The 21,322-nt window shown below is 37.9% G+C and overlaps 1 protein-coding gene across 2 annotated transcripts in view; it reads left to right on the plus strand.

Annotated features, from left to right (window-relative positions):
- Positions 1-18,153, plus strand: part of LOC102226424 (NAD(P) transhydrogenase, mitochondrial-like) — a 30,081-nt gene extending 11,928 nt beyond the window's left edge. For both annotated transcript variants that reach the window (XM_005810016.3, XM_005810017.3), the window contains exons 12-22: positions 929-1,039; positions 4,132-4,277; positions 4,677-4,872; positions 5,455-5,688; positions 6,621-6,781; positions 9,065-9,244; positions 9,502-9,661; positions 12,041-12,122; positions 14,288-14,406; positions 15,369-15,484; positions 16,166-18,153. In XM_005810016.3, coding sequence (XP_005810073.1) covers positions 929-1,039; positions 4,132-4,277; positions 4,677-4,872; positions 5,455-5,688; positions 6,621-6,781; positions 9,065-9,244; positions 9,502-9,661; positions 12,041-12,122; positions 14,288-14,406; positions 15,369-15,484; positions 16,166-16,315 — 1,655 coding nt within the window. In that variant the 3' untranslated portion in view covers positions 16,316-18,153. The remainder of the gene's footprint in view (positions 1-928; positions 1,040-4,131; positions 4,278-4,676; positions 4,873-5,454; positions 5,689-6,620; positions 6,782-9,064; positions 9,245-9,501; positions 9,662-12,040; positions 12,123-14,287; positions 14,407-15,368; positions 15,485-16,165) is intronic.
- Positions 18,154-21,322: the final 3,169 nt, after the last annotated feature.

Consider the following 21,322-nt stretch of genomic DNA (forward strand, 5'->3'; position numbering starts at 1 on the left):
TGCCGGCACAACCATGATCTTTTCATCTAATAATTTATTGTCTGTTCAACTGTTCATCATCCAACCAGCTGTCTATCTCTCCAACCATTTGTCCAGCCATTTTATCATCCATTCATCTATCCATCTGTTTGTCTTTAATCAGTCTTTTGTTCAGGGAACCTTTGTATTTGTACTTAAAAAATGGGGAATGTATGGTCATTTAACATGAGAAATGTGCAGAAACCTTATATTCAGATGTTTGTAGAACTTGTTATTCTATCAGATTGTCTTCTAGCACTGTATCTACATGTTTCTTGCTGTGTTCATCTCTTTGATTATAGTACAGATTTTAAATGAGCTTGTAATTACATAATAGAAGTTGAGAAATGATGTTTGGCAACATTTGAAACTTTGTATAAGGCCTGATATACAAACATGATTGTAAAGCTAGCGTTTGGCAGAGAAATAAGGCCAAACCTCCACTTCTTCTGTTGAGAAGCTAATCTAGAATTGCAAACTTCAACCACAAACACGCATGCACACAAATGCACACACCTGTTAGTCAAGCTAAAATGCACAAAAATGTGTGTGAAGGGAAGTTCTCAGTGCTGTGTATAGCATTTACTGCCTGTAAATCATTACAGGGATGATGTTATCAAGGTTTCCTGAGTCTTTTTGGTTAAAACACACACACACACTCTCTCTTTGTGCTTTTTATCGTTTTATCTTCCCCTCTCTTTCTTTTTCCAGTCCGGCAGGCAAACTGTTTTCGGAGCAATGTGTCTGTAGAGGTTCTGATAAACAAATCTAATAAGTGTTGATTCAACGTTTAGAGTTCCTCCCTTTTATTCAGCAGCTTCGCCAAGTTTTTTATTGCCATGTCCTTTATTATGAAAATGTAATTTCATGAACACTGGCACACGTATATGTATGTATATGTGGTCTGCAGGTCTGACAGCTGTGGGTGGTCTGTCCCTGATGGGAGGGAGCTACTTGCCATCTACTACTGCAGAGACATTGGCTGTGCTTGCTGCCTTCATCTCTTCAGTCAACATTGCTGGTGAGTCACCCAAATGCAGATACCTCCTAGCGACCCAGGCCAGCTACAGCAATGCCAAGACAAAAATATATCAACTCACGCTGGTGATCGAGTTGGTTTGTGTCGATTGCACCAACACATAATTTCAGCTGTCCCTTTTTAGCCAGTGGCTAAGGCTTGGACCACACACATCCAGTCATTTGTCTCCCCTGAATAATTGCCTTTACGATGATAAATTCCTGAAATCGTTTGTATACTCATCACTCTCTAATAATCCTGGGAAACTGTGTTCTTCCACACTTTAATTTCTGTATGCTAACAGGAGGCCTTCAGGCCAAACCTACGCAAGTAAATGAACAGCTGACAGGCATCATGTAATTGATTACAACATAGCTCATACAAGGTATGTATTACATCAGGGGTGCCCAAAGTCGGTCCTCGAGGGCCGGCATCCTGCATGTTTTAGTTCTCTCCCTGGTTTTATGCACCTGGATCAAATGATGGCTCGTTAGAATGCCTAAGAAGAGCACTGACATGCTGAAAAGGTTGTTGGTACCACCAAGGAGAACTAAAACCTGCAGGATGCCGGCCCTGGAGGACTGACTTTGGGCATCCCTGTATTACATACTTGCTATTTTTTTGTATGTTTTCTTTGGAGACAGCTCCACATTTTTAAGCAGTTTGCCAAATTTTCCCAAAAACTCATGAGAAACAATTCTCATGAGAAGAAACACACTGCTGACCGAGATGGGAAAACATCTCATGAAATCTCACTCTCACAAAACAAAACCTGAAATCTAATGCCTAATTTGCTCACTGATAAAATTTAATTCATTTAAAAAAAATGTTATTGAACATCAGTGTTTTTTATTAACTACATCCAGTTTTTGCCCTGATGTGTTGCATCAGGTTTTCTTGGATAAAGGAAAACAGAGTGTGGAGAAACATTTGCATTTCTGGACTTTTTTTTTTTTTTACACTTAGATAACGATGTCAGTAAAGCTACACAATATATAGCGACTGTATCTTCATTGCAATATCAGTCTGCACAGCATTCATATCACATAGGACTGGTTGGAGTCCAATAATTTTATTTAACGTTTATGTAAGTAGGTGAATTATTAAGAACAAATTCTTCTTTACAAAAATGACCTGGCGGTACCAATAATTATTGGCTAATATATGCCAGGTGTAATGAACTTGTATTTCTCATGCTAATATTTAGCCAGTTGGCCAGAGTCTCACAGCAGCCGATGCTTTTATCACAACTGATATTATCAACACATTATTTACCAATAATACTACCTTCGCAAGATTTTTTAGTATTGCAAAGCCCTCCATTCACATTTAGTTTTAAGTTTTAACGATAAGCATCTTTGGGTTTTCATACAGTAGGAAAACACAGCACTTACTCAAGTGAAAGGTTGATTTTTACATAAACTATTTTGGTCTTTTATGTTCTTTGGAATATACAGATATAGCGTAACCACTGTACTTTTCCATTTAAAAAGTATTTACACTAAACAGTTTAACTTTGCATATGCAAACAGGGCCCAAATATAATCTGAGTCTCTAGCTGAGGGATGTTATTGTTACTTTTATACAAATATCCGTGTCCACGCAGACTCTGAAACTACCGCAAAACACAGAAAGACCCACACCGCTCTAGTATGTAGTGATAATATCTAAATTAACTACATCAAAATTCAAAGAGCACAGATCTGCAACCTGAGGCTCCAGAACCACATGTGGCTCTTTGGTCTACTGCTGCTCTTATAAAACCAAATAAGAAATGTTTTTAATTATAAAGGCAATGCAGAAGGGTGGTTTTAGCAGTTCTTTATGTTTCTGTGCAATATCTGCATAAATAGAATGGCACCAGTGGCACCTGGCTTGTTTTTATAAACTTCAAACCGGGTGTTTATATTTTTAAAAGGGGTATTATTCTTTATCAATTGAGGAAAATAGCTCACTTAACTCGTCTTATTCAACGAAACATATATATTTTTTCATTTGTAAAAGTTAGAGTGTTAAGGTCTGGTTTTATGCTGTCTGTAAATATATAATTTAAATATGAAATATTTAAATGAACAGGTATTTATGCATTCGGGCACTGGACGTTTAGTATTTGGGCTTTTTTTCTGTAATCTGCTCCATTTGCTACTAAGAGGAGGGGAAGGTTTACTATTTTCAGTACAGCAGGAACATAGAGAAGATATGCTTTTACCCTCATTTTCAGCGGGAGCCTGCAAGTGTTTTGGAGTTTGTAATGATAATTGAAGGGGGGACACTTAAGCCACACCCAGGCACAAAATATGCATACAAATAATTTACAAGTTAAACTAAATTTAAGTTAATAGATCTGGAACCCTAACCAGATCTTGTTTCATACCTAAACCTAATGCAGCCTTAACCTCAAACCTTAAATATTTAAAAGCTCTTTAGAAAAAATCTGTTTAGGTTTTCAAATTTCTTTTCCTTTTGGAGCCTTTATTTTATTTCCACCAGTGGAGTCATTCTTGGTTAAAATATCCCCCAAAGGAAATGTTAAAAGAATATTATTGGATTCTGGCCGTCTATTGCTTAAATACAATAAAATTCCTCCATATTAATATATTTGCTTAAACTTGTCTGCAGTAATAGTACTCTATATATTATTCTGTGTTTTTAAGTGGGATATTTTTCCGTCGAACAACGAGTACCTGATAGAAACATAAGTTAACCTCAGGTTCACCTTTTATGTGTGTGTGCATGTGGCTATAATCATACCAGACAGTAATGTGATCTGTTTGTAAAACACTGGGACACTGCTCCCTGGTTTAAACTTCTGATGTTTCTGTTGAAATAGTTATGGTGACATAAAGTAGACTCATTAAATTCCTGAAATTTGTTATTGAACTTGGCAACAAGTGGAAGCTGTTGGCTTTGTGGCACCTATTGACCTCTTTCAGGTGTTCTGACTGGCAGCCTCCACACTTTTCCCCCTGAACCATTTTTTTCCACTTGTTATTTATTTTGCTCCGTGAAATAGATTTTAAACCTTATTTCTTTGCAAAGTTGTCTGTTAAGTACATAAAATACATGTATATATATATATTTTTGTCTCGTCCCAGGTGGCTTCCTGGTGACCCAGAGGATGCTGGACATGTTCAAACGTCCCACTGATCCTCCTGAGCACAACTACCTCTACCTGCTTCCAGCCGGCGTTTTTGTTGGAGGCTACGCCGCTGCTCTGCAAGCTGGATACCATGTAGAACAGGTGAAGAATGATGATGATTTCGTAGCCGTATTTTCATAGAGGATTTGTGGACATTTTATCTGAGGGTGTATTCACACCCGAGACATTTGTTCTGCGGACCAGAGTCTGTTTCCCCTGTTTGATCTGGACATAAGTGCACTTATGCTGTCTAAAAGGAGTGATGATTGTTGCAGGTATGGCTTTGTTTACAAGTGACAGTCCACATGCAAAAAAGCAAAATGTGAAAGCAAACTGCACCAAACGGAAAAAAAACAAAAAGTTCACTTCTGGACCAAACAAGAGGAACAACTGACTTGCCTGGTCTGAATGAGAACTAGTGGAAAACAGACCTCTGAATGTACCTTTGTTGATCCAGATGTTGTACAACTAGAATTGTTAGATCCTTCTTTTCCTCCACAGATGATGTACTTGGGCTCTGGCCTGTGCTGTGTCGGTGCCCTGGCAGGTCTTTCCAACCAGACCACCGCTCGCCTTGGTAACGCTCTGGGAATGATAGGAGTCGCAGGAGGGCTGGCTGCCACTCTGGGTGCCCTCAAACCGAGTCCCGAGCTGCTGGCTCAGATGAGCGCAGCCATGGCTGTGGGTGGAACGGCTGGTGAGCGTGTTTGAATTTACTTGAACAGAATAACCAGAGAGACTTGAAGGCAATTCCTAATACTTTAAGAATGGTGCTGTAGCAGATGGACGTGGGGCTTCTGTTGTTTTCCAAGCTTAAGAAGATTAAGAAGCAGGTGTGCTCAGGGTTTGTGATGTTTACATCAAACACAGCATGACTAACTCTCCAGATGCCTGAGGTCTATCTGAACAACCAGCGTCAGGTATTACTCACTAACTCTCCGCTCTGGGACAGTTGGATCATTTAAATGCTAATTGTTCCAGTAACAAAGCTGAAATCCAGACTAAACTATCCACACAAATAATAATGCTCTTTACCAGATATAGCCATGTTGAAAGGCTTCCTGCAGGACATGTGTGCGCACAAACACACTCACTGTAGGCCGACAGAAACATTTCCCAAGGTGGGCCTCGTCAGCAGCACCTGGCTCTTCCACAGGGCTCACTTCCCGGCAGTACTCTGAGTGTGCGTGCTTGTGATTCTCATGGTATTTATGCTTGGGACTTTAAGGGGCATTCTGCGTTTTTTTTTTTTATTCATCTTTTATGTTTCTATCTCCAGGTTTGACCATTGCCAAGAAGATTGAGATCAGCGACTTGCCTCAGCTGGTGGCTGCATTCCACAGCTTGGTCGGGCTGGCTGCGGTGCTCACCTGCGTGGCCGAATATATGATCGAGTACCCTCACTTTGCCACGGACCCCGCGGCCAACTTGACCAAGATAGTCGCCTACCTTGGCACTTATATCGGCGGAATCACTTTCAGCGGCTCTTTGGTGGCGTACGGCAAACTGCAAGGTGAGACGAGCTGAGAAGACTGTCTGAGAACTGAGGCATCTGAAGCCTTTAGCTGCTAAGATCAGTTTATGGAGGAGTACAGGAAGTGGTGTGCATCATCCATCCATCCATTCATCTGTCCATGCATGCGTCCGACTGAATCTATCCATTCTACTGTCTTTTCTTCTGTTTTTTGCCATTTATTAATCCATATGTTCATCCCTAAATCCAGCCATCTGTCAATCTCACAGTCTGTCATTCATTTTATTCATCCACTCTTTTGTAACATCCATCCATTTGTCTCCTGTCATCGTCCATTGATTTTTGTATCCATCTATTTATCATCTGTCCATCTATTGGTAGGAAACTTTATTGTTTATATTTTAAAAAATCTTTAAAACACAACAGAGAACTCTACAAACTGGAGTCTACAAAGGATGGAAATTTAAAATGATCAGTGTATAGAAACTTGGCTTGAGATTCTGCCTTCATCAGTGCAGTGTTCCTTGTAAATATATAAATTAATGCTTACAACCTCAATGGATCTAAGTGGTGGAGAACTCTTGACTTCCATCACCATCAAGTTAAGTATAGAGATTAGTACTAATGGGCTATCATTATCATGAGTAAAACAGTTGTATGATTTATTGTAAATGGCCTTGAAGCGGCCTAATTAATAGGCATGTTTTACTTTTAGAGCAGTATTAGTTTTAGTAAAGCTTCAGGTTATTTTCCATGACAGATTTTTAGACAAAAATTGGTTGAATTTTTGTATTTCATTGTCATTCCACATCATCACAATAAATACACTCTGCAGATAGGAAGCAGGATAGGCCTAAATTATGTAGAATAAACAGTGTGTGCCTACTTCTGCATTATGTGTTTAAAATGATTAAACACATCTATTTTTCTGCTTTATACCCACCTGCCTTCTCTCCTCTGTTTTTCTGCAGGCATCCTGAACAGCGCTCCTCTGATGCTCCCCGCCCGCCACGCTCTCAATGCCACGCTCATGGCTGCTAGCGTCGGTGGGATGGTTCCCTACATGTTGGATCCAAGTTACACCACAGGCATGACCTGTCTGGGATCGGTTTCTGCCCTGTCTGCCGTCATGGTATGCTGCATGCGTGTGTTTCTTCAAATCTTTCTCACACTGAGAGAGATTTGTTGTCTCTCTCAGTGTGGGGCTTTTTTAAAAGTAGAAAAACCTGTACATCACAGATTGAAATGTTCTTACATGTTGACTGACAGGCTGAACATGTACCAATGCTATTAAAAACCTCAATAAACTCCAGGAAGGAGAACTAGTTTTTAAGAGTCAGAAAAAAGGTATGTTGGAGGGGAAATAAGGAGAAATGTAACAAGAGTGGGAATTGTTAATAAATGTCAAGTTACAGAAAACAGGAGCTGTCTGGGAAGTTTGAGTGGAGCAGAAATCTGGCAGTCACAAGCAGACAAGTTTGATACATAACTTCTGATAAACTAATAAGGTCTCAGTACTTAAAGGTTTGAAAGGTTTTGATCTCATCTGGTTAACAGACTAAGCTTCTCAGGAAGTCTGGAACAATAAAAGGCAAAGTCATCTGCTTTTTCCAACTGTTCATTGCTTATTTATTAAAGAAATTTTGCATTTTGTAAATGTTTTTCAGTAAAAAGTTTTTAATGAATAATATTTTTAACCAAAAGTTTGAGTTATCAAATAAAAATAAAACAGCCTTAGGTTATGCATTAAAGCTTCTGGTATCTTTTACTCGAGTTTTATATTTTAATATAGATTATACTCATGCAAATCTGAACAGATTAGACATAAATTCACAGTTGTGATTCACAAAAAATAGAAAAAAAACTTCCTTTTGCATGGGCTCTTGCAGCTGGAGTTTCAGTGTCATTGCATCCAACAATTGGTTTGCTGATTATTGTCTCAGCTTCCTCAACTTGTGGATCTAATCAGTATTTCAAGAACAAGTACAGTTATGAATCATCCACTGTACGTTTGCAGAGGTTTTTAAAAATAGACCTTGCAGCTGGTCAGAAGGAACCATTTATGAAGTCTGAACTGAAATAAATGAAACACTCAGTCTTGGATATCGTTGCTTCTTTGGTAACTACAGTTGGCCTCTCCTAAACAACAACTGTACAAATGATAAAGGAACAAAGAGCATCTGTACCTAATTGTGAAAAATGTCAGTTCTCCAGGTGGAGTTTTCATTTTTTTAAGCACATAAATCAAATAATAAATCACTAAACCAGCTGGTTTTATTATTATTTGCTTGCAATCTGTGGCTTTCAGAGTTATAGCGATATAAGATAATAGATAATTAGCCATCTTTTTATGTACCTGTTCAGTTATTTTCATCAAGTGTAAGGTTCTGTAAAAAAGACAAAAAAGTGGGATACCTAAAATTTATGCCTAAATTTTACAACAGGGATGTCCCAATATGATTTTCCAATGGAGTCCAAGTTTGATATTACATTAAATGTAACAAAATCACAACAATGTAGATGGTTGAAACTATATATTTGCAGTGGAGTTAAAAGATGACACTGTATTTCGTTTACATTGATATTGTGATTATTTCCGAAATAACATGCTCACCAGTGATGTTCAGACTTGACAGTCTTCTTTACAGAAACTTTATACTAATATTTAACCCTTTCACAAAAGAGGGTTAAAGGGTCATTCTCTGGGCCCTCACCTTTGCTTTCAAGATGAACAGAGAGAACAAAACTGAATGCACTTGTTGACTCTAGAAGTGGCCCACGAGCTCCATATTTGTTGTCCCCAAGCTGTGATTCTTTCACCATATCCAATGTAATAAAGCTCCACATGCCAACACTTGGCAGGGTCTAACAGTGTCACTGGAACATTAATGCATGAGCGACATTAATGTCCATAAATTTTATTCTGTTTTTAAAGCGTTAGATTGGAAGAACATGGTGTGTTCTTCGTTGCAAAAGAAAGAGTTAAAATTGAAAATCGATAATTCAAAAACAGAGTAGACAGGACAATTTTCATTTATTTACCCTTCAACTAGAACAAGACCTGCTTCCTTTGTTTTCCTTCCTTGTTTGTCTCCTTCCCTCTTCATTCTTTCTTTTTTGTACCTCTATCTTATTTTCTCTCATCCTTTACTTTCTGTTTGCTGCCCCTTTGTTTTGCCCCTCATCATCTTTTTCTGCTTCCTTCTTTGCGCCTGTCCCTTTGTTCCTTACTCACTTCCCCTTCTCATCTTGTTTGTTCTTCCCCTTCCACTCTTCGAGTCTGAAAGAATAAATGTTCTAATTAAATCATTTTATTAAAAATGTATAGGAATGTTGATATATAGGCATATTGTCACAAAAGTTATTGTCTTTTTTGCGTTTAATGAAACATCCTCATTTTCCTCCTGTCCTTCAGGGTGTAACTCTGACTGCGGCCATCGGAGGAGCGGACATGCCGGTGGTCATCACTGTACTCAACAGTTACTCAGGCTGGGCGCTGTGTGCTGAGGGCTTCCTGCTGAACAACAACCTGCTCACCATCGTCGGTGCTCTCATCGGCTCCTCTGGAGCCATTCTGTCTTACATTATGTGTGTGGTAAGTAATGTACAGTTTACAAAATGTCATAGCTCTTAAGATTTAGCAAAAATGAGCTACATTGATGATTTTGTTTTGCTTGGCTGGGCAAACTGTTAAATGTTGTTCCTTTCCTGTCCTGCAGGAGGGACTCTTTACCATTTTAAATGTGAAAACCTCTTTTGACTCCTTTTGATTTGCGTCTTTTCTGTACCTTCTTATTATAGTTAAAGGGGTTTTATTTGGGAGAAAAATGTAAATATTTCCTGCCTTCTTAGGCCATGAATCGTTCACTTGCTAACGTGATCCTTGGAGGTTATGGCACATCCTCCACCGGGACAGGAAAGCCCATGGAGATCACAGGGACACACACCGAGGTTAACGTGGAACAGACTGTCGACATGATTAAAGAGGCCCACAACATAATCATCACTCCAGGTAAAACACACAGAGGTCTGGTTCATGAGTGGAAAAATATGGCGCTTTGACTTTTCTCGTCACTTTTCTTTCCCGGCACGAGCAAAGTGCGTTCTGTTTGTTTAACCTCGTCTCAACCTATGTTGCATCACAGTTTTCTGGGGTAATTGACAAGTCCCAGCAGAGCGTACACAGAGACAAAAACACCCTCGCCTGATTTTCTGTGTGGTCGGCAGTAAATAAGACATTCTACAGTGGGGCGTATGTATGCAAGGTCAGAGGGAAATTAGATGAGATGAAGCTTTACAGGGTTTTGTTGACAACTATCATCCAAACTGGCCTGTAGTTCATTTTTCGGGACTGATGCGTGGGGTCTAAACGCAACTTTAGTTCCAGCTGCACATTTCTCTGTTTCACATGTTTCTCATATTTAAGGTGACGCAGAACGTGTCACAGTTTCAGCCTGCTGCGTGAATTATTGGGTGGCCCCAGACAACATTTGAATCCTTTCCTTAAGACTGTTGTGATGCTTTCTGGGTTGCCATGACCATGTGGGTACATGTAAACACAGACTTAAAAAGCACCTATTCTGCAAATTGGCCATTCCAGTCACAGAGCACAATACCAATTTTGCAAGAAAACGTCTGAGGAAATCACAGCAATTTACAAGAATTGCCAAATTACAGCACTCCCGTGGCCCAGTGAAAGAGAAGCGAGGCATCAAATGTAGGTCCAGATAGTCAGCTTTCCCTTCTGAGAGTATCGGGAAATTTCATTAAAACCTACAATCAGTAAGATGGATAAAAATGGCATGTTCCAGCATAATTATTTTATATAATAATATGTACATATGTGCATGTGAAAGAACTTTCTTCAAACATTTGCATGTATTTAAAGACACCAACCTGGGTTTTACTATTACTCTAAATTGGAGTAGAAAGGTTTTAGTCCATCCTGAACTCATCAGTCTTCCCTTCTGGTCAATAATTAGTCATCCATCCATTCTAGTTAAGTCAAGTTTATTTATATAGCACATTTCATACTGCTTTACACTATAAAAACATTTGATTTTGGTGATTTTGCCATCACCAAAACCACTAAGCAAATACTCATCAAATATGTTGACCAGTGTTCAAGTTACTATTAATCAAAGGCAACTCTCAACAGGTGTGTTTTTAGCATTGATTTAAAGGAACTCGGTGTTTCAGCAGTTTTGACGTTTTCTGGAAGTTTGCTCCAGATTTGTGGTGTAGAAAAGTTAAAAGCTGCTTCTTCATGTTTGGTTCTGGGAACGCAGAGTAGACGAGAACCAGAAGACCTGAGTGGTCTGAAAGATTGATACAACAACAACGACAGATCTTTTATGTTTTTGGTGCTAAGCCATCCAGTGATTTATAAACTAACAGAAATATTTTAATAACTTTATTTGTTCTTTATTCTGGCATACTTCTATCCATTCGTGAACCCTTCTGTCCGTCTCTTTCCGTTCTTACTTACGGGCTGAAACAGAACAACTGATTGTGAAGTCTATAAATTTTATTTAGAAGAAATAAGGAATTTTGATTAGAAAAATTGTGCTGGATTGTTTTTTTTAAGCTCTTATAATTCCCTGTTTCTTATAAACACGTCATCCCTCTGACATGTGTAGCACTACATTACAAATATGTAAAATACAACAAAATCGCAATTTGCGAAAGACTAATACGTGTTTGTGCCATGACACTGTCTAATAGTGTTGCATCATTATTTGGCGCCAGCTTTTAGTCACTGCCCTTGTTTCCATTAAGAGCGTTCTTCCTAATTGGAGCCGTCACAGTCACTTTGGCTGATTGACGTCTGTGGAAACAGTTAAGGCCCGGCTTGATAAACAGAAGTGTTTTCCTGGCTTTTGTCTGAACCATCACGGCATGGTCTGGAAGCATGTGTTTTCTTTTACGCAAGACAACTCATGTGAGAATATTGGCAATAAAACTCGCAAAAGAAATACTATGAAGGGGTGTAAAGTGAAAATCTTCGGATAGTTTAGCTGGAAGACAGACGACATAGTTTTGGTGAGATTCTTTGAGCCGTGTCTCGCTGTCTGTTGTGTTGTAACAGGACAGTTTCTGACTGCTTTAGACAAGGCTTGTAAACATCACTGAACTGCTTGGTGCAAGATAAAAATCTAAAATGTGGACTGTTTTTTTGACCTCTGGAAACATTTATTAACATCTTTAAATTGATATGTACACAAACAATTTTTTTTCCTACGCAAACATTTGAAACCAATTGTTTATTTTGTAGAGAGGTGAAGGGGAAGGGCTACTTCACTCAGGTCATCTTACCTTTAAACTGTCAAATTTGAATTCTTTTAATCAGGGTCGAAATCAACTCATGTTCCTGTTTTAACATCTCTTTCAGGTTATGGACTTTGTGCTGCAAAGGCTCAGTATCCCATCGCCGAGCTGGTAAAGATGCTCGCAGAGGCTGGCAAGAAAGTCAGGTACATTTCTGATTGACTTTTGTTGAATCCTTTCAGTAATCAAAACAAATCTCTAGAGAGCTCTAGTATGTTGTATTCAAATAAAACAGACAGTATAATGTTACATATTTATATTATCGGAACATTTAAATTTGTCTCTGTTGTCGGCTGAGTAAAGAGAAGAAAAAAAAAACCAAGTCTTAAACATTTTGCTATGCTTCTCCTGACAAAATGCACCAAACCATGACTTTTAAGACCAAGTTATTTACCACACCATGATTTTTGTGTGCCGTTACACCACTGTTTGCTTACCAGCCAAACACAATGATACCACCACTAACACATTTTCTATTCGTAGTGTGGACAGGTGCCAAATTCTCCTGAGAGAAATAAATCTATTAGGCTTGCAAGCAAATGGAACCAGTAAAATATGATTGTATATGGCTGCTCTGGCTTTAGACCTGATAAAACTCCATGAGCAGCCCCCAACCCTGTGTCAAGATTCCAAGGCCATGACTTGTTAATAAGTTGTAAAATGTACTTTTCATCTAAAAAGGAGTCTGTGGACCACTCACTTTAACACAAGGATAATTGAAGCCTTTGCGGTGGCTCTTAAAGCACTTTATCCAGCCTTGTGAATCTCCCCTCAAACTCTCTTTAAGGGTTTTGCTTCACAGTTATCTCAAATCTGCAATCTCCCTGTTTGTTGTGCACATTGGAAGAATAAATGTTTTATTCTTACAATTAACATTCCATTATTGTTTTTGTATAAGTCACAACTTGTTTAAAAATGACCTTATGTAGCTTATCATGATGTGTCTTGATGGGTTTTTACATAATACCTGTCTTTACTGTGTTTATGTTTCTGCTTCTTAAAAGTATGTTTTTTTTCATATGATGTGATAAACTGGATTTTGAGCTCCAATCAACAGTAAGCTATCATGATCAGTATTATAAATACTATAAACAATATAATGAGTTCAATTGTTTTTAGTTTAATTATTGACATAAATACATTTTTCATTGATTTTGTAAATTATGGAGATGCGCCTGTGTGGCTTCTACAAGAAACTCACATTTGCAAAACTTTCCCTTTGGGGTTTAGTTTAGTTTTTTATTATTATTTCAAACATATTCTCATTCACAATTCAAATACCACAATATACATTTTTCACAACTATATGTTTGAAAAGGAGGCATTCAGAAATATAAACTTATTCCATCCTGCTTTAGAAAGAAGTGTTTATAACTTCTAGTCAATAAAGAACCACAGAAGACAAATGCATGGGCAGATGGATGAACGTAGATTACAATGATATAATAGTGCTCATTTTTTACTGGTAGGTAATAAAGGATTTGTGCTGCTTCCATCTGGCTGATAAGAAAATGGGATTGCATGTAGAGACCAGTGTATGTTTGTAAAGAAGGAAATGCTAACGAGGGACAGAAAAGGTACAGCGGAACCTCGTCTAATTTTCCTGCCTCTGCCGTTTGATCCTGGCCGTGGCAGCTGCTGCTGCTTAGAGCATTTGTGCCTGATTAGAGGAAAGTGGGTGGTCAGAGGGAAAAAAAGTAGAAAACATTCAGGTTTTTTCTTCTGTTTTGTCTTCTTACTCTGTTTCCTAATTTATCCCTTTATTCCCAACAGCCTGTGTAATCGTTTGTGTCTTTCATATGTCTTAAGCAATCTGCCTTTCTGTTGTTGTTCGTTAGATGCAGCAATACAACACAAAATGCTGATTCTTCTAAGATCAAAGCTCCACTTTCTTTTTCCTTAATCCTCATCTATAACATATGCAGATCAGCTTGTTTGCTAGAAACAAGAGTTCTTTTAAACTCTGCTTGAACGGTGAAAGGAACAAGCAGCCTTCTACTAATTACCTAAACTGATTACATGTCATGGTCAATTGAGTTTGAGAGCTGTGCACAAGTTACAAACAAAGGGAGTTCACTAATCAGATGATGTTTGCACTGAGAGTTGGATGTGATCTGATTGTTATTGCTCATATCTCTCAGATTAATTTGTCAACAAACTCTTTAGATTTATTCTGAATCCTCCTCTTCTCGGTTTGGTTTATTTTTATTCCTCCTTGGCAACCTCCGGCATCTCTTCTGTCCAGTCAGAATTGTTTTTGTAAAGTAAAGTTTTTGTGCAAAGTGAGCACCTGAGGTGTGTTTTCCTTCAGGTTCGGTATTCACCCTGTCGCCGGCCGTATGCCCGGTCAGCTCAACGTGCTGCTGGCTGAAGCAGGTGTCCCATATGACATTGTCCTGGAAATGGAAGAAATCAATGAAGACTTCCCTGGTGAGTCCAGCTTTTCATTTTCTTCTGCAGTTTTGTTACAATTACTCTTCAACTCATGGTGGTATTTTGCAGACAAAAGTAATTAAACTATAGAAATGAATACAAAAGTGTGGAATTGACTGTTACTGATAAAATGGAAAGTCTGATGCTTTCATTTGAATTTGTAAACTATTGTTCATTTAGTTAAGAAATTTTATATAATGTAATTGTCCCTTTTTGTCTTACATCTTCTTTCTTTATTTCAAGCTATATTCTAACTTTATTTTGCTTTTAGCGGTATTACACCTCTATTTTCATGCTTATTTATTTGATTCTTCTGTTATTCCTTTGCCCTCCTGTTTCATGCCTCTATCCTTTACTTTCCCCATCTCTCTCTCTCCTGTGTTCCTTGATTCCTTTCTAATGTTTCTTCTTCTTCTCTTTCTCTTCCTTTCTTATCTTTTTCAGTCCTTCTTTGTGTCCTTTCTTTCCTGTGTCTTTTTGTGAGTCTGTCCTACTTACAGTCTGACTTGATTTTTACCTTTCTCTTTCTTTGTGCCCTATTTTTCCCTTTTTGAGTCTTCTTTTGGTACTTTCAATTTTTTTTATCCTTTGTACTTTAAGGTTAACTCAGAAGGCTGGGATTGAAAAAAAATCTAAACGCTGTAACAAATGCTGAACAAATGTGTTTAAATGCCCCGAATTATCTTTTACGTTTGCGTCACACACTTTTAAAAAAATGGATTCAGTGGACCCACTTTCTCAACTGTGCCTAATCAGATACATGTGACGTTAGTACTCATTAACTCTGCTCGAAAAGTATGTAAATTGTCTATTATTTTCTGCTGTTTTATGACAACTCAATCCAACACTAAAAGACATATACAGTAAATTAAAAAAACAAGCTGTACTGCACATGTGAAACACGTGTTTTTCACACAAAGGTGGTTCTTAAACTTGTGATTTGTTCCGTGTGAAAACAGAAACTGACCTGGTTCTGGTGATCGGTGCCAACGATACAGTGAACTCGGCCGCCCAAGAAGACCCCAACTCCATCATCGCTGGCATGCCCGTGCTGGAGGTCTGGAAGGCGAAGCAGGTGAGACATCTGGCGTAGGCGGGATAAGATCTGTCTCAAACCCCAGAGAGATGATGACAACTGGGAGATTTTACAGCAGAGCTGTGTCCATCTGCTGGTCTACATTCAGATTGTTATGAGTGCAGGTGCAGACCCATGCTGATCCTATTAGAGTTTGTCCTTGTGAAATGACAACATTCAGAGCATCACAATGGTGTTACAACAGTTGTGTGAATTTATTTTTTTCCATTGAAAGGGACATATTACGCAAAATTCACATTTTGCACAGTTTTTTACTTCCATTTGGATTCCTGCTGCTTCTAAAAACAGCCTAACTGTTTAAGAAAAACACCCAGCTGTTTTTTGGCAATAAGTTGACGTTTTTTTGGGTATAGAAATTAAGCCGTTTCAAAAACCTTTTGGATTGTCACAAACCAGGCAGGCAACCCCCCTTACACAGCAACCGCAGGTTAGCAGACTAAAATCTTATCTAAGAATCTTATCATTACATTTGTACAAAAAAATTTTATGAACATGTTTTGTATAGCCAATAGACCTGACCCAACCTGTTTAAGGTAGCATTATAGATCATATTTAATATTCTCTCTGGAGAAATCAAAGAAAATAAAAGTTTTTGCCTCCAATTTTTTTCTAAAGCTTTCTTCCTTAATGATCGATGATCATTTTTTTGTGTTGTTGCAGGTTATCGTGATGAAACGATCTCTGGGCGTTGGTTACGCAGCGGTGGATAACCCCATCTTCTACAAACCTAACACTTCGATGTTGCTCGGCGACGCCAAGAAGACGTGCGACGCCCTGCAGGCCAAGGTCCGGGAGTCTCAGAACCAGTAACGTGACCCCCTGCCCCCAGTTCAGAGACACCTCCACCTGAGAGCACAAACAGGAAAAGATTTAAAAATTCATCTTTGTACAGCTGTAACTTCACCAACTGAGATGAGCAGTTTTTGGGATCCCCTTCATGTTATCTAAAAATGAAGGAATGTTGTCTTGTGCAGCAGTGGGATCTATATAATAGATACTGTATATTTATTTTTAACTGATGTAACGGGACATCTTTTATTTCTAGATCATGAGGAAAGGCTGCACTGTAATCAGGAATTCAACTTTAGACACATTTATTGATGTAAAATAAATAAAATCAGGATCATAGATGCATTAAAGTGTTAGATATTTTCAGTTTCACTTGTAAGATGTCTTAGGACATAGTTAATGAGTAAAGAAAAGAAATTGGACTGAAAAGGTGAGGGATGCACCAATAGGTTCTTATTTGCTGTAGAGTTTTATTTTTCCTTCCCTCTATATTCTTTTTAGTTTTTGTAATTTGGTCATCCCCCCCATTGATCTACCTATAAAACATAATAGTGAGAACACGTGAGAAAGTTATTTACTTGGTCTCATAATTTTCAAAAGCATCTGCTTAAAGTATTTGCTCATTTTCTTTTTATTGGCTCCAACCTAAGATCAGGAAAAATTTATTTAAAAATATCCCTCCTCTGATCGTAGGAGACAGGCGTTGAGCTTTTAGCGTGATCCCACAGCTTTGCTGAAACATCCTGCTCTTACAAACACTCTCATCGCTCAGATTAGCTGAAAGGATTTTGTTATGTTTTCCGTCATGGTGCGTTCAATCATGCTGCCAGGTTCAGATATTACAGTAGATGTTTTTTTTGTTGTTTTTTTTGTTTAAGTGAATGTGACTCAACCACTCCAGAGTGCGTCCTCATTACTGCTCCACAGGGAAATGAAGGATCACAGTTTATAAGTAGGACCATTTGTTAATCTGTTGTATCTGAATCTAAACAACAGTGCGCTTTGTGGAATTGTTGCTACACCACGAACTGTTTGTCTTCTTCATTTTAATTTGACTTTAGACATCTGCTTAATCATGTGCCAATTCAATCTGGATAGTTTCACAGATGCAGACACATCATTTGGCTTCTGTGTAACCACTCAAGTATTTCGTTAAACAAAGACTAAATCTCTTTGATATTATTTTATTGTAGTCATTTAATTAGAGTGTATATTGTTCAATTTATCTACTTCAAACACTTAAGAACAACTGCTGGATAATGATTCATCCTGGGACCTCATGCATTGACCATGACAAATGTCCTACCTCTCTATAAAACGACCAACTCCTCTGTAGGACAACGATTTGTGTCACTTTCACATGATCGGACCCAAGTTATTTTCCAGTCACTTTGCTCGGCATGCGAGCTCTAATACTTCCAAATAATCCAGGACCAATATGTTTTTTTTTTCTCTTATATTTTCAGACCTCAACAGTTTGTTGCTATAGTTTATTCTTTTTGTGCATCTGAATTGAGAGGTGGCCCTGTTACGTCAAGAGGTGCAAGCAAGTAGGCTTTCTTAAAATTAAAACATGTAGATTGTTGCCATTCTTGAACAAATTATGTAAGGAAGAATGGTTAAATCCGGTATTTTCTAAGTGTCCCTGCTTTCAACTTAGGCTTTTTGTTCTGCTTGAGGGGTTGTACTTTTGTAAGAAGGCATCTTGTTTGTGCAGAGCAACATTGGGATTTGGAAGAGGTATGTTTCAATGCACCATCTTAAGAGGATGAAATGTACTGTGAAACTGTTTTTTTCCCTCTTTTGTTTGTCATTGAACATTTTCTTCCCTAATAAAGCTGTATTTACACTAGATGTCACCTGAAGGTATCATTTCTTTCTTCAACTTCCCTTTAAACATGTAAAGGTGTAATTCAGTTTCTCAACAGTTAAGTTGCTGTGCAAGACTCCCTATGATGACTTTGTTTTTACCACAGTTTTGGGGTTTATGGCTATAAAGCTGTTTTTTCATAGCACAACTGAGATGTCAAATTTTTGCAGCAAATACCTGGATTAATGGCAGTTCTTGTTCTTCTGATGTATTGTTTTGTAATCTAACTTTAAAGATCTCGGCAACGTTATCCTTGATCCATCTTGGTGGTCTTCATGATGCTATCTGCTCACAAATTTTCAACAAACGTATTAAGCCTTCACAGAACAGAATAAGATTAAACCACTCAGGCCATATACAAAGATGTGGCAAACTTTTCAAGTTTTTATTTTTGAAATAAATAAAAAGCATGCATCCATTTTCTTCTACTTTATTCATGAAACCAGGTTTTGCGTTAGTTGTAAATGAGGAACTGTTAAAAAATGAAGGCAAAAGATGCAGTTTGAAGATAATGCACAGACAATTAAAATATATTTTCTTATCAATAACTTCAGCATGTCCTCCTAATGGGATTGCATGAGTGTATGATGAGGGTTATTACAATGACTAAAATGTAAATATCTACAAGCTGCACTGATTGCTATTCATCAGCGCAGATTTAACTGGAGGTGCTTAAGACGGCACTGCCCAAACAGCAGATCACAGCACAGATAGGGTTTTTGGAAGAAAAGATTGCATGTGTAGAAGATGAGGGTGGCTTCATCCTGCAACAAGTGGCACTCAGGCCGTTATCTCCACTTAAGGTTAGGGAGATCTTGACTGGACTTACAGTTTTTTAGTAGAGTCGAGGGCAACCCAGAGTTTCTAGACATAATAAACAATGATTCATCAACAGGATAGCCTGTCCTCCATAGTAAATGTTGCCCAAAATAAATGTAGAAAAAAAAGCCTTGCGTGTGATTCCTTTTGGTATTTAATTACAGATGAATGTCTGTGTAGAGTGTGTTTTCCTGTTTGATTGGCTGTAGAGCTTCAGGTACTTTAAAGTTTTGCATGCAAAGGATGTGAGAAATGTCTGAATTTAAAATGTAATTGAGGATAGAAATGTGGGAAAACATATAACAAAACTGATGTAATGTCCTTAAAAATCCATCCTGGGAATGCAAAACATTTGAACTGCCAACGTTGTGTTAGCAGATCAAATCTTTTTTCACATCTATTTTACAGATAAATGAAATGCATAAAACACTTTTGCACTATTAGATTAGGCAGGACAATTTGCATTGTTGTTGCTCAAACTGGATTGCAGTGGGATTTTACATAAAGTTGCAAACTTATTACGTGCAGTCTCAGTTCATTCTGCAAAAACAAAAATGTCTCTGTGTGTGTGGATACAAAAGAGCTGTCTGCATTTCTTTATACATGTTGAAAGCCTTGCACATCAAACTGTGGTTGAAAAGATATATACATGGGTGGATGTGTGGCTGGGTTTCAATCTGATTGCTTCAACATGCAACCTGTTAGAAAATGTGTTGCAAAAAAACATGATTATTTAAGCCCATTTGTTAATAAATCTGAGTGTTTAAATTGAATCTCCATAATTACTTATTTTTCAGGAAAACAAAAAAGGAGTTCAGATTTGCAAATGTTTTATTTTCTTGTGATTTTTAAGTAAAGACCAATGCTTCTGTGGGATTCCACAAGAGCATTGATGCAAACCAAAATGGTGCAAACATTACATTTTCAAATTAAATCAGCCAGTCAACATATAGCCAGTTAGCATAAACTGTCTAACTAGAACCTATAGTTGAGTGGCTTAGGTCATGTTGAGTTGCCCTTATTGCAGTTCTGCTATAGACCTATACTGCTGAAAGACTCACTGACCACTTTACTCCTACTCTGTATTTATGCCTTAAAAGCAGTCATTATGTCCAGGGTGTTTTACCTTTGTTACTTTTTCCGTAAAAGATACACCTGCCCCAGTGCCTCTGTTTTTGTCTTAGTCTCTTTGTGGGTCAAATCCTTGATGGAGATGTTGCTACTGTTTACTTTTTGTGCTCTGTTTTTCTCTACAGTAGAAAGTGATTCTGGCTTGCTTATATAGTGTTTAGCTGTGTCTCATTTTTAGACAGAACCATTAATAGAGGTATTGTTGCCAATAATTTCATAGACTTTGTGTTTTTTCCCATTGAAAGTACCTCAGGCTTGTTGCTTCTCTGATAAGTTGTGTCTCTTTCTGTCTTGATGGTTGCCAAGAGGCAGCAACAAATATGAGATGCGTGTAACTAGCTTGTACGTATTTGTTCTGTTTTCTCCATTGAAAATGCTCCTGTATTTGTCTCTCTCTTTCTTGAATGTAGTCATTAACAAACCTACAGTTACTATTGTCTTTGTGTATTCTTGTTATTTATTTCCTCGTGGAAAGTACTCCTGTGTTCACCTGCCTCTTTCCTAGATGTGGTCATTGACAGAGCTATTGCTGCCGTTAATCAATCAATCAATCAATCAATCAATCAATCAATCAATCAATCAATCAATCAATCAATCAATCATTTTATTTGTATAGCACATTTCAGCAGCAAGGCATTTCAAAGTGCTTTACATCTTTACAAACACAGAAACACAATGCAATACAGAATCAACAATCAAAACACAACATTAACTCTGTATGCTATGTTTCTCTCCCTATAGAGAGTGCCCCTGACCATACACACGCATATCTCTCTAGATAGAAATGATTAATGAAGCAGTACCACTTAGCTTTGTGTTTTTCTTATTTAGTATTTTTAAAGACTGCAAAAAAAAATTCTTCTGAAAGCAACAGCATACTTTGGACTTTATCCTCATTTTATCAGTTGAAAAAGGTCATTATGCACAAATAATGTATTTATCAGAGATTTTCTTAAATTTGAAAATACTGCATTATGAATCATTGGTCTTACGGATTTCATCCTTGATCTAGTCTTGGTTTCATATCCTAAAATCTGAGCTGTTCGTCCCAAACATTTGTTTGGAGTAACTGTATTACTGAGCTGTGCTTTAAAAGTATCTCGAGCCCCCAAAACGAGGCCTATCAAATTCAAGGACACACTTCCTAACATGCACAGTGTCCCCAAAATATCAGGACATTTTTTAAAGCTGTGACAGCTAGAGATAGA

The sequence above is a fragment of the Xiphophorus maculatus genome, chromosome 8, assembly GCF_002775205.1.
Source record: "Xiphophorus maculatus strain JP 163 A chromosome 8, X_maculatus-5.0-male, whole genome shotgun sequence".
Classification (NCBI taxonomy): domain Eukaryota; kingdom Metazoa; phylum Chordata; class Actinopteri; order Cyprinodontiformes; family Poeciliidae; genus Xiphophorus; species Xiphophorus maculatus.